Source organism: Watersipora subatra, chromosome 3 (genome assembly GCF_963576615.1).
Source record: "Watersipora subatra chromosome 3, tzWatSuba1.1, whole genome shotgun sequence".
Lineage (NCBI taxonomy): Eukaryota > Metazoa > Bryozoa > Gymnolaemata > Cheilostomatida > Watersiporidae > Watersipora > Watersipora subatra.
This window is the reverse complement of record NC_088710.1, coordinates 28894830-28909252: the sequence shown is the minus strand read 5'-3', so window position 1 is coordinate 28909252 and position 14423 is coordinate 28894830. Positions and strand designations below refer to the sequence as shown.

General features: G+C 32.5%; 1 protein-coding gene across 1 annotated transcript in view; it reads left to right on the top strand.

Moving 5' to 3' along the window:
• LOC137390486 (leucine-rich repeat-containing protein 1-like) overlaps positions 1–14423 on the top strand; it is a 51989-nt gene that overhangs the window by 27763 nt on the left and 9803 nt on the right. Inside the window, exons 7-8 of the mRNA XM_068076815.1 lie at positions 8006–8164; positions 12302–12460. Of these exons, the coding sequence (XP_067932916.1) occupies positions 8006–8164; positions 12302–12460 (318 nt within the window). The remainder of the gene's footprint in view (positions 1–8005; positions 8165–12301; positions 12461–14423) is intronic.

Sequence of the window (14423 nt, the reverse complement as noted above, 5' to 3'; positions counted from 1 at the left end):
TCAAAATTATCTTTCAAATCTTTGCGCCCCTGCTACTGTGCATATCGGTACTCATTGCACCTTAATGTTTTTATCATTTTTTATGTAATTTATTTAATGTGATTAAAGCCAAAAAACAAACTGCCAAACATTACATTGTAAACAGGAGCGTTATTTAAAACAACAGATGAACTTGATAAAAAAGGAGAATCTTCATATGAGCATTTTTTTATATAATATTTTTATACATTCCATCGTACGAATAATCTACAAAATATAACTATACAAAAGCAGGTGGTTTTTGAAAATAGTACAAATGGTTGTACAAATTTAAAAAAAGTTTTTTGAATTATTATTGTGCACACTAACTTAAATTATTTTATTTTTTACTGAAGGAAATTATCAACAGATTTGTAAAGTTCTTGCAATTATCGCACCAGTTCAAATAAGTTAATATTTAATGCTAGGCAATGCAAGATAAATAAATATTTTATATTTTCCCACATTATTATCCGAGCTATCTTTAAAGATTTGGTTGCGTCAAATTGGAGTTGATTTGAAAAGAAAGTATTTATTTTGATTATAAGTTGATATGTTGTTTTTTAAGTTAGGCAATCTCATTGTTGAGATATTTGAAGAATTAAATCAAAAAAACTTATTGCGGTGAAAACGCCCAGGCTAAAAAAACGTGCCCAGACTTGCCCAAAATGATGTCTCCATCTCTCGTATTCACATCGGCTATTGTGATAAAAGTTTAGTCCTACGCGGCTCTATTGGCATATATTTTATTTTGTATTTGCTCATGTTGGCTAGAACAAAATTTTAAGTCGAGCTACAGATAAATTAATGTGAAGGTTTCAAACGCCTCAAATAAGGGAAATGGAGAACTTGCCATATTAACTTCCTTTAAATGCTGTGTAAACATTTGAGTACCGACTACCCATTCTACCGGTGTACGGTATTCGGGTCGTCGAATTAGCTTATTTCATTATGGGCTTTGTATCAGCTAAGTTCTCAGTTGCTACACGCATACCAGCAACTAGCTACTGAATAAAATAGGCACGCCGCCATTTTTGGAACAAATATATTCGAATGTATGGCAAAACCAACTACATCCCAAAAAGTCATATATAGTCGACGTATCTAGTCATTATTAGTATCAATATGTAGAAAATTTCACTGGTCCCATTTGATTGGTTAATTCAAGTACAATACAAATGGTTTTATGAGTTGAACGCAATAGTGAACTCAAAACACTGTCAAGTTTGTTGCAATCAATTAACCTACCGATTCTGACAAAGGGTTAATAAAACCATTCTTGCACCTGGTTGGCGGTTTGTGGATTAAGCTGTTTTCATAATTTTCTGTGCAATGACTTTTTTATTACCCGGGCAACGCCCTGGTACAGGTGCAGATTTTAGTGTAAAATAGCAACTACAAGTACAAGCTTAGTAAGTACAGTTTATGGTGTAAAATGTTGAAGAAATACTTAACCAAAGTTTTTTTCTTGCCTTGGATCGGATAAAAATTTACATAATTTTATTTTAATGAGGGAAATGGTTTCGGATCTCGAACTAGTCGGTTTTCGAACTACCTTCTGAAACTGATTATGTTCGAGAACTGAGGTTCCACTATACGTTATCAAAATATATAGGTCGCTGAAAGTTATGAAATTTTAAATTTACATTGGTTTGAAAACCTGTACAGTTGTTTTAGTTATTTTTAACTCAGTTGTCCTGCACAAAACCTTTTCCTCATGATATGAAGTTTGAAAGTTGTAGTTGTTTATAAAAGTTTGAAAACCTAGACAGTTGTTTTATTTTCTCTCTTAATGTATTTAAACTACGCAAAACACTTCTCGCATGATATGTAGTTAGAAAGTTAGAATGGTAAATGTTGTTATATGTTAACTAAAAACCAATTTTCTGTCCAAAGACTTTTTTTCTACCCGGGCAATGCCGATTAGCACAATTAGTGGTAACTATTTTTGTTGGTTAACCGTAAGATAACTTTTCTGTGCAAGGACTTTTATTATTCGAGCAACATCGGTCATTTGCCTCGGCTTGAATGACACAAAAATGAAACAAAAAGCTGTTTCGTGAACGAGATTAAAATATTTTTGACCAAATTGCTCCTGTAGAGGAACCAACTTGTTGCAAGCCCAAAAGCTTTAAAAACCTTTGGAGGACTAAAAAGCCTAATTTGGATATACAAAAGAAAGGCATCTTATTTGACAAGTACAGAGCTTACTCATTTAGTCCTAGATTAAAAAAGAATTACATAAAAGCTACAAATAAAGTTTAATCCCCTATCAAAGAAGCAAAAGCTGATTACTACTCTCATGAAATACTAAAAATTAATGAGCCTTGAAATTAATTAAATAATCATCGTAGACGAAACCAAGGTAAATCCCAAGAATTTACTGAGCTTTGAGACTCTAACTCTAAAGATATAACTGATGACTAACAAATAGCTACATAATTTAACACTTATTTTACAGAAATGTGAACCAGACTTGTGTAAGCTTTTTCTAATACAAATATAAAGCATCAAGTGTCAGGGATAAATACATTTCAAGATTAATTTTGTAGACGTTCATGAGTGTATTGTTCAGAGAGTTTTTGCGAATCTAAATGAACACAAAGAAGGCATGAATGGAATTTCCGTGAATTTAGTGAAAGCTTGTTCACATGAGCTATCAAAATATTTGGCCTACGTGTTCAACATGAGCATAAAACAATGTGTTTTCCCTCAAAATGAAATGTGCTAAAGTTTTGCCCATATTTAAAACCGAAAGGAATAAGCTGTTATCTATCAACTACTAGCTGTGTTACCCGGAGTTGCCCGGATAATAAAAAGGTCTTTGGACAGAAAATTGATTTGTATTTAACATATAACAACATTTGCCACTTCAAACTACATATCATGAAAAAAGTGTTTTGTTGAAGTGAAATAAATTAAGAGAGTAATTAAAAACAGCTGTTAAAATTTTCAAACTTTTCAAACAGCTGTAACTTTCAAACGTCATATCACGAGGATAAGGTTTTTAAACCCCTGTAAATTTAAAAGTTCATAACTTTTTGCAACGTATAGTTGTTAATAACCTACAGTGGAACCTGTTCTAGCGGAACTGTTTTAGCGTTGCTAACCTAGTTCTTCGAGATCCGAATCAATTTTTCTCATTTAAATAAAATTATGTAGATTTGAATTCGTTCCAAGATCAGAAAAATTTGGGTAAATTTGGAATATGCTTCAGTAAAGAAAATATTTTTTGAACATTTTATACCATAAGATGTACTGTATACTGTATAATATAGATAGAAAGGGGTATATATATATATATATATATATAAATCATGTTTCATTTTAATAAAATGTTTTTTATTTATGACTAGTTTCATTACCCGCCTACAGTAACAGATTCACATGCAGCATAAGGTTTATTGAGAGTTCTACCCGTCTACCCGCCTTGGCTGACCAGTCTATACCCGCCTCGCAGTTGACTATCGCGCTTTTGCATTCGCCTCGCCATCAATCGCCTCGCAATCATCCGGCCCGCATCCGCCTCGCAATCAATAGCCTCGCACTCAATTGCTTTGCAGTCAATCGCTTCGCACTCAATCGCTTCGCAATTAATCGCCTTGCACTTGCAACCAGTCGCCTCGCAATAATCGCCTTGCACTCGCAATCAATCGCCTCACACTTGCAATCAATTGCCTCGCGCTCGCAATCAATCGCCTCGCAATCAATCACCTCACAATCAATCGCCTAGCACTCAATCGCTTCACAATCAATCGCCTCGCACTCGCCAACTCATCCGGAAAGCTGCGCCTGGATACACTCGCTGCACTCGGGGCGAAAAAGGTCTTCCTCGCATCCCCGAGTGACGCCACAGCATCAAACCGCTAGCTGCACAGCCCGTCCACAGGAACAGATTCATGTACAGCAAGAGGTTTATTGAGAGTTGTCTTTTATACTGTAAAACAACTCCAAATATGCAGTTTACTGAATTTTTTTGCCCTGATCACACCATGCATACACATATGCAGTCACATAGGTCAATAATGTAGGGGAGAACAATGTAAACCTGCCATATGTTTTACAGCTAGTCTACAATGCATCAGTCTCAAACCACTCAAATCGGAGTTGCCCTATTTGTGTACAGAGAACTGATAATGAAATTGACATTGCTAGGCAAACTAAAGTTCTTCAAACTGGCAGTATTAAAAAGTTTTGCATCTTTTAAAAAATTATACAAAATATTTTGCTATCGCCAGCATTTATTGAATGGAGACTCCAACATTCTTAAAACACTAATCATAGCTCACCAGTTTTTCGTCTATAGCCTGTGTTTTGACATGGTATATACAAACAGTAATGAGGTTGTGTCAATAAAATTTATAAGTATAACAGCACAGACCGTATGTTGTCAAGGCAGATACAGCATTAGCACTTTACAATAGTAGAACAAAGCGCTGACATGATTGCCTTTGTATGAGATACAATAAGGAAAAGAAATGCATGAAAAGATATATATACTGAAAAATATGTTAGAAAATGCTGCATGTGGTATAGCAGAACATGAAGGACATAAAACAATAACACAATGTTAGTTCAATGCAACACTTGCGGATAGACAACATTTTTGGTTTTTCTGTCGGGCGTATGAAGAAACAGTTTTTGGCGTGAGCCTACTTTTGAGCAGGCGACATATAAGGTCGCCTTATACATTACACCCTGGTCATGGCTGATGCAGGGTGACAGTAAGTCGATAGCAGCTGCTCTCTTTCTTTTCACAATAGCGTATCGCAACCCTCGGAGTACTCGTGAAAGTTCTGTAATAGTAAGTTACAGTAGGCCTACTCGTATCTGGAAAGAAATTTGTAACTCGGCTGCTGAAGGAAATGAACATGACCCACTATCACGAACAGCGGCAAATCCAACATTATTAAGTAGTGGAGATGTGGCAATTCATAGACAATACAACATTGTATAAGAAACACTTACCTTTTTGATGTGGAAATTTAGTAGGTGAGAAATGCGTTTTTCCAGTGGCTCAACGAAACAAACGTTTACCTGACCTTCTCGGTACACGTTGGCAGTGAATATTAATTGCATATAAATAGCTACTCGTTAATTTATTTTATTTAATGAATAGTACATTTGTATAGCTGTATAGACACCTTTGTATAGGCCACAGAACTCAGGAAGGTGCTTTTTAATACGGCAGAAAATTTGCCGTTTAAAAAGCGTGCTAACCGGGGATTTCGGTTAATGCGCCCGAGCGGTGAAAGAAAAACAACAGAATCGCCACACCTTTATATAAGCCGCTTGGCTCAAATCGTCAGAGAAAAGTAGCGGCTAATAGTCCATATTACGATATTACCATATCACGATATTTAGTACTCGTATTAATTTGGTTGGCTTCGTTCGACCGAATGGAAAAAGAAAGACCGCTCTATAATTTATTTACTGTTACTACACATATTAATTCAGATTTCTTCGTACGACTGAAATTTGTACGACGATAAAAGGAAAGACCGCTTTATAAGGCGGACAATCAATCACACAGACAACGATTGCCGTTTATATAGTAGATGATGGAAAAAAAAAAAGTAAACATTTCGTATGTTTGGCTTTTAAAACATCCGAAGCATTTAAGGTCCTAATACAGTGCTAAAAATTATAAAAATTGATAATGAAACAGCAAAAATGCAAAAGATAGTTAAATCAAAAATTGAAGCAAAAAGAAAATATAAACAGCAAAGGCCTGTTTACTTTACATATTTAAAGGAGACTCATCCTCCAAAGCATTTTAGGGTAACTCGGCTGGAACTGTTATCTCTCTAGCAAATTTATTTGGTAGAGGAGGTGTCGTTCCACATGGTTTCTCCCTTTTTGTAAAGAGTTTATGAAGCGTAAAATGCTAATCCATTTCGGGAGCTTTGCTAATTGCAATACGCATGCTCCAGTGTAGTCAAGAACTAAATTTATGTTCAAGCTCCGAGGCAAACAAATTTTAAAATCTTTGGACGAAAACCTAAGGCTAAAATAATTAGCGTGCATGCCATATATTTTTTATGAAACTGTATCTGATCACTATGGCGTTCTAGCTGAGTGGTAGATCATCCGGATAAAAGACTCGTCGATGCAAAATTTGTTGGGAGTCCAAATCCATCAAAATGCAGATTATCAAGATTTTAAGATCTATAGCTGAAAAAATAACCCACAGATATATGATACATGACTACACACAGACAGACTTTGAGAAATATACAGTGAAACTCGGATAACTCAAACTTCAAGGGACCGAGCAAAAGTGTTCGAATTATCAGAGCGTTCAAGTTATCAGAGCACTGTCACAAGTCCATGCATTTACTTATTTATTAGTAGATACATGTACAAATACAAACAATAATATAAATCAAAAGCACAAATGACTTGTTTCAAATTTAATGCTTCTTATGTAAAGCTTAAAACGTTTTTATCAAAAAGTATAAAGATTTTTCTATCACTTGAGATTGGTTTGTTGTTTGAGGTGATGTTATTGCCAGGACGTTTTTTAAATTGACATTGGCAAAACTTGATCGTTGCTGAAATGCCCAAAAGAAAATACATCTTTTTCTTTTGAGCGTTTTACTCGCGATCAGTTTTGCCGATTTTTCTTGAAGTTTATGCAAAGATTACCTTACTTTACCTGGGATTCGTTAAGAGCAACACTCCGAGGCAGTTCAATTAGAAGTTTTACGAGGTTTTACGATACATTCTATATCACTCACGCTTTTTTAATAGATACTTATTGAATGTACACACGTATTCTGTGTTTAGGTCAAACGATGAATAGTTTTTTGTAGCTCAGACAACGTATACGTTTAATTACAACATTTTTAAGACGTTTTAAACATTCAACATTCCGACGTTGATTCAACACGGAATCAACGTCGGAAAACTATTCATCACGGGCTAGCCAGGTCAGGCACTCAAAGATTTTCGCCACGCAAATACAAAACAAAAACAACATGCTGTTTTTGTTTTGTATGTGCGTGGCGAAAATCCTTGCGCACGTGACCCGGCTAGCCCGTGCTATTCATCATATAGCAGGATAAATCAAATTTCACCAAACCTTTAGAAAAGTCGTTGACAAAAATATTTTGTCGCCGGAGGTAATAACGACGCTTATGAATTACGGAAAGTTGAGGTTTACCTCTATGGCTTGGAATAAATGGATTTTCTAAAGCGATAGCAACCGTTTCGGTAGCCGTTGGGCAAAAAACAGTTTGTTATAACAGTGTTGAGTTCGAGTTATATAGAGCCATTTATCATTGCGTAGGAACGGACCAAGCAAATCCATTCGAGTTAACCATGTGTTCGCTATATCCGAGGGCGAGTTATCCATGTTTCACTGTATATATATATATATATATATATATATATATATATATATATAGATGGCTATATTTATATTTTCTGTCTATCTATCTATCGATGTTCCGTTGGTTAGTTCTGGTGGTCGTATGATCAGTTATTTGGGTACACTATCACAGAAACCATGCCCACCACTACAGCAACAACAAAATTGTAATTGTTATTGATGTAATTGAGTCAGTATTAATAGTATTTTGTGAACACTGATCACTTATTATTATGGGTTAATAAATATCAGTTAATGTCAAAGTTATATTCAAATAAAGGTGGTGTTCAATAAAAGGATTAAGCTGTATGTTTCAATTCTGGTCTTATAGTGGCCTTCCAAAAGTTTAAAGTGATTAAATTTCTATTTCATTCCTTTACTTTTAATCCATCCGCAGTTAAAGCATAACATAAAGTGTAAAAACTTGAATATATCAGTAATCTTTATAGTCAGTGAAGCAGCTAACTACCCTGAAAGTTGATAGAACATTGTTAATTAGGTATTATGCAATTCTCAGCTCTAAATTAAACTCCTGTTTTTGGCTTTGGGTTGGCATGAAGGATTAGTTGAATCAGATTTTTGTCAATTAAATTCACTTCTATTATCTTATTTTAGTTTTATAAAGCTTCAAAAGCTAAAGGTTCTGAGGATCACTGGCTATTTGAAAACATCAATACCTCATGGCCTTCAAACTGTTCCTGAGGTGGTGACCAAATTGACTTCATTAGAAGAACTTGATTTGTCCAACAACTACATCAAAAAACTCCCTGACAGGTGAGAAATAACAGCTGCTCTCCGATGCCGTCGTAGCTGTTTCCTTGTATCAATTTGATGATTTGTATTTAAGTTCAAAGGTTTACAAGACATTTATATAAAAATGCATTACACTTCACACAGTTCAGAGTCCCTACAATTCATTACTGGTTTGTTATGAAGGCTTTTGCCATGTTTTAGTGCTGTTTCTTATTGGTGGTAACTAGAATAAGCCATTAAATTTTAACTCTTCATTTTTATGGCCTATTGCTCTAACAAGATAAAGATGTTGTTTCTGAAGGTTTCGTGTTTTGTATCTGAAGGTAACATTACTATTTGTTATCAAAGTCTGGTTGGTAGTGTAAAGTAAAAATAAAATATCATATCCTTGTTCATGAAGAGTAAATCTACTAAAACTGCATTTAATTTTGCAATTAAATTTATAGCCTGAAACATAATTAATGACATTTCCTTACACACTTCAACTTGTCACTATACTTTTTAGAGTGATGTGATAGTTTGTAGAAGTCTGGTGTCAAGTTGTGTGAATTTCAATTTCATGTATAATTGAACTTATATATTGTAATTATGTTTTCTATTATTGGAGAATTTGACTTTTTGCACTCTGCTGGGTATCTGAATCGATGTGTGTTTCAAAATTAACCTGAATTAACAAAATGATTTTACTTTGTGTTGGTTTTCAGCCCTTTATAAATTTGAAACACATAAACATTGCTACAAACGTTTCCATTTAATTTTTATTCCCCGAACTGCTAAAAGTTTCCAAGTTTCCAGTTCTTTCAAATCTCTTCGAAAATCAGAAATGACAAGATGATGGTCATCAAAACTGTTCATGTTTAATTATTATGTTCCTGAAAGAAACTTGTAATAAATGTAAGTATATTGTAAAGAGATTTTTTGAATAAAGAAAAATTGTGGATCGAATGGAAGCCGTGTAAATTGTCTCATATAGTGAGCATTCTCTGATAACCAAATTTCATGTTTTATGGTATCTTTGGATGTCTCAGAAGATTTCCAGGTATTTTAGAACATTGCTTAAATAGTAAAATCATTTTAGTTTCCTTATTGCCAGCTATTTATAGATTGCAAACAAAATTATATTCAGAGACTTTTGAACTTCTTGACTGCATGAAATTCAGTTAGGGATGTTAAAAATTGTTCTCTGTCAATGTTCTGAAAACTAAAATAGTTTGCATCATTTATCTTTCAATTATTATTGTTATTATTTTACTAATAATTGAAATATGAATTAATTATATAATAATAATCTTTCAATTATAATATAATTAAAAATATGATATAGTACCTGACAATTAATCTTTGTAGCTTTTTTTATTCATTTCTAGAAAACCTTCATTTGCATTAGTTTATTGAATGAACAATGAAAGGCATAAATTGAATTCCCGCGAAGTTAGTGAAAGCTTGTTCACATGAGCAATCAAAATATGTGGCCTACCTATTAAACATGAGCATAAAACAATGTGTTTTCCACAAAAATGAAATGTGCTAAAGTTTTGCCCATCTTTAAAACCGAATGGAATAAGCTGTTATCTAATAACTATGGACATGTTTCTATTCTGTCAGTCTTTCACAAGTTTCTGAGCATCTCATTAACCAACAAATGCATAATTACGCTATTAAAGAAATAAATATTACCAAAACTCAAATTGGATTTTAGATAGGGAAAGGAACTCACAAAGCATCAATAGAGTTTACAATTGATGCTCTTGCTTCTTTAAACAATATTATTTTTGTTTCAGTTGTACTCATTGACTTCTCAAAGTCTTTTGATACCATATATCTCTCTATTTTAAATAATAAGCTTGAGCAAATATATCTTTCTAATTCAAGTTTAGAATTAATTCAAAATTATCTTTCAAATCATTTTCCAAGTGTTATAATAACACATAAATTATCTCAACTTCTATTAATTAAGTGTGGAGTACCACTAGGATCCATCCTTGGACCAATATGATTTTTGTTATATATAATTGATCATGTAAAGAGTACTGATAAATTTAAAACTATTTTGTTTGCTGATAATACAAAGTTATTTTATACCGCTAAAAACTTGAATAAAGATAGAGCAATAATTAACAAATAATTAAATCTGATAAAAAATTAGTATGACCAAAACAAACTAACATTGAATGTTGACAAGGAAAAGTTCATAGTTATTCATAATTCACAAAATATATTTCGATTTTAAAAACACATTTCGAACAGGACAAATCATACAAATGATGGATAGTTTAAAGTTTTTAGCCATTACATTGAATAGTGGCCTAAACTGGTCATGACACATGGACCAATTGAGAAAACAACTATGACAAAGCTTCTGAGTAGTTTACCAGGTCTCATTGGTTTTTACAGAAATGCCTCTTTTACTTTTATTTATTATTCTAATTAATAGTAAATTATATTATTTCTTGGAATCATGGCGAAATGCTCTGATGAGCTACTTAAAAATTTTTTTTGCTTAGAATAACATATCATGAAAACTCTTATTTTCCATCAACTCATTTGTTAAAAAATCTCGTGTTTTGCCTACACAACGACTATATCAACTAAGAATATGTTTTTTAGCCTTCACACAATTTAAATATCAACTAATTTTTCAACATATTACAACACTCGTCATTCCTTATTTGCTTTATCTTTTCCACCCTCTACTACTGGTTGCCATAGACGAGTTGCCTATTGTGTGTCATAGCATGGGGTTTCTCTGCCACAGTCTCTGTGCCTCGAATTGCCCTGCTACTGTGCATATCGGCCCTCATTGCACCTTAATTTTTCTGTCATTTTTATATTATTTATTTAATGTGAATAAATCAAACAAGCAAACTGCCAAATATTCCCATGTAAACGTGAGCGTTATTTATAACAACAGATAAATCTGATGAGAAAAAGAATCTTCATATAAAGATATTTTTATATAATATTTTTATACATGATCAATATTTTGGGTACATTATCACAGAAACCATGACCACTACCACAGCAACAACAAAATTGTTATTGTTATTGATGTATTGAGTCAATATTAATAGTATTTTGTGAACACTGATCACTTACTATTATGGGTTAATAATTACCAATTAATGTCAAAGTGATAATCAAATAGAGGTGGTGTTCAATAAAAGGACTGATCTGTTTTCCAATTTTTGTCTTATAGTGGCCTTCCAATAGTTTAAAATAATTAAATTTTTCTTTCATTCTCTTACACTTAATCCATCCAAAGTTAAAGCATGACATAAAGTGTAAAAACTTGAATATAGCAGTAATTTTTATAGTTGGTGGAGTGGCTAGCTACCCTGAAATTTGATGAAACAAGGTTAACCCTTTCATTGCCGAGCATGTACAAATTTGGGTATCTGCCAAGTGCCAGCCATTTTACCGAAAATTGCCGATATTGCTTCATGATATGTAAACAGTATTTTTTTCCAATTTCAATCTCTATTTAGAACAATTTTGTTACATATTTTAATTTGCTAACATTTTAGCCATCATTTCTATGCAAAAGTTCAATGGATCTATACTTTGTGCGATGATAAAGCTGTGTGATGCTATGATCGATGTGAAGCTAAAACGATATTCCGTGTTTCTTACTCTTGCAAAATTATTACTTTCACCACTCTCAGAAACAGTGCTGCTGCTTTAATTATTTGTAGTCACAAAAATCTGAATCTGAAATGGCTATAATGTCATCAACATTACTAATTACCTGTTTTCTGACTCGCGCGCGGTAAAAAATGAACTCACACAAAAAATGCTCGATATTAAATTAGAAATTCTCTAACAAAAGTTTAAAATTGCTTCGTTATTTTAGGCTAAATTTATAGACAAACCTTCGGACAACACTGTCAATTTCATAAAAGTTTTAAAGACTGTAGGTTATGCTGTCAACAAATAATAAAATGAGGTAACTACGCAATTTCTGGGAAAGTCGCAATAATGCGTCTACGGCAGTCGTCCCACGAAAACGCATTTATGCGTTTATGGCAGTGAAAGGGTTAATTAGATATTATGCAATTCTAAGTTCCAAATTAAACACCTGTTTTCGGCTTTTGGCTGGCATTGATGATCAGTTGAATCAGATTTTTGTCAATTGAATTCACTTATATTTTCTTATTTTAGTTTTATACAACTTCAAAAGCTAAAGGTTCTGAGGATCACTGGCTATTCCGAGCTATCAATACCTCATGGCCTTCAAACTGTTCCTGAAGTGGTGACCAAATTGACTTCGTTAAAAGAACTTGATTTGTCCCACAACCAGATCAATGAACTCCCTGACAGGTGACAAATAACAGCTGCTCTCTGGTGCCATGGTAGCTGTTTCTTTGTATCAAAGTGATGATTTATATTTAAGTTCAAAGGTTTAAAAAACATTTATATAAAATACATTAAGGCTTTTGCCATGTTTTAATACTGTTTCTTATTGGTGGTAACTAGAATAAGCCATTAAATTTTAACTCTTCACTTTTATGGCTTATCGCTCTGACAAGATCAAAACATTATTTGGTTTTTTACGTGTAATTGAAATACAGTTAGTCAGTTTTTTTTTCTAAATTTATAAATTTCACTATGTAACTTTTTTCAATTAGACTTTACAAAAATTTTTAAACTGGTTTTTAACCAGACAAGTTTAAGGTTCTCTTAAGAAATAATTTATTTCTTAAGAGAAGTCCAAATGATTTCATGTGTTGTTTCTGAAAGTAACATTACTATTTGTTATCAAAGTCTAGTTGATAGTGTAAAGTAAGAATAAAATATCATATCCTTGTTTGTATGAAGAGTAAATCTACTAAAGCTGCATTTAATTTTGCAATTAAATTTATAGCCTGAAACATAATTAATGCCATTTCCTTACACACTTCAACTTGTCACTATACTGTTTAGAGTGGTGTGATAGTTTGTAGAAGTCTGGTGTAAGTTGGGTGAATTTCAATTTCATGTATAATTGAACTTATATATTGTAATTATGTTTTCTATTATTGGATAATTTGACTTTTTGCACTCTGCTGGGTATCTGAATTGGTGTGTGTTTCAAAATTAAACTGGATTAACAAAGCAATTTTACTTTGTGTTGGTTTTCAGCCCTTTATAAATTTGAAACACATAAATGTTGCTACAAACTTTTTCTTTTAATTGTAATTCCCTGAACTGCTAAGAGTTTCCAAGTTTCCGGTTCTTTCAAATCTCTTCAAAAATCAGAAATGACAAGATGATATTCATTAAAACTGTTCATGTCTAATTATTATGTTCCTGAAATAAACTTCTAATAAATGTAAGTATATTGTAAAGAGATTTTTCGATTAATGAAAATTTGTGGATCGAATGGAAACCGTGTAAATTGTCTCATACAGTGAGCATTCTCTGAGTACCAAAATTCATGTTTTATGGTATCTTTGGGCGTCTCAGAAGATTTCAAGGTATTTTAGAACATTGCTTAAATAGTAAAAAAAATTTAGTTTCTTTGTTGCCAGCTATTTATAGATTGCATACAAAATGATATTCAGAGATTTTTGAATTTCTTGACTACATAAAATTTAGTTAGCAATGCTAAAAATTGTTCTCTGTTGATGTTTGAAAACTAAAATAGTTTGCATCATTTATCTTTCAATTATTATTATATTAATAATTGAAATATGAATTAATTATATAATAAAAATCTTTCATTTATTTTTATATAGTTAAAAAATTATAACATAGTACCTGACAATTAATCTTTGTAGCTTTTTGGATTCATTTCTAGAAAACCTTTATTTGCATTAGTTTATTGAATGAACAGTAAATGGCATAAATGCGATTCCCGCAATGTTAGTGAAAGCTCGTTCACATGAGCTATCAAAATATGTGGCCTACATATTCAACATAAATATAAAACAATGTGTTTTCCCACAAAAAATGAACTGTGCTGAAGTTTTGCCTACATCTAAAAATGGAGGCAAAATATCTTATCTAATAACTATAGACCTGTTTCTATCGTGTCAGTCTTTCACAAGTTTCTGAGCATCTCATTAACCAACAAATGCATAATTACGCTATTAAAGAAATAAATATTACAAAAACTCAAGTTGGATTTTATAAAGGGAAAGGAACTCGTAAAGCATCAATAGAGTTTACAATTGATGCTCTTGCTGCTTTAAACAATATTCTTTTTGTTTCAGTTGTACTCATTGACTTCTCAAAGTCTTTTGATACGATAGATCTCTCTATTTTAAATAATAAGCTTGATAAAATAAATTTTTCTCATTCA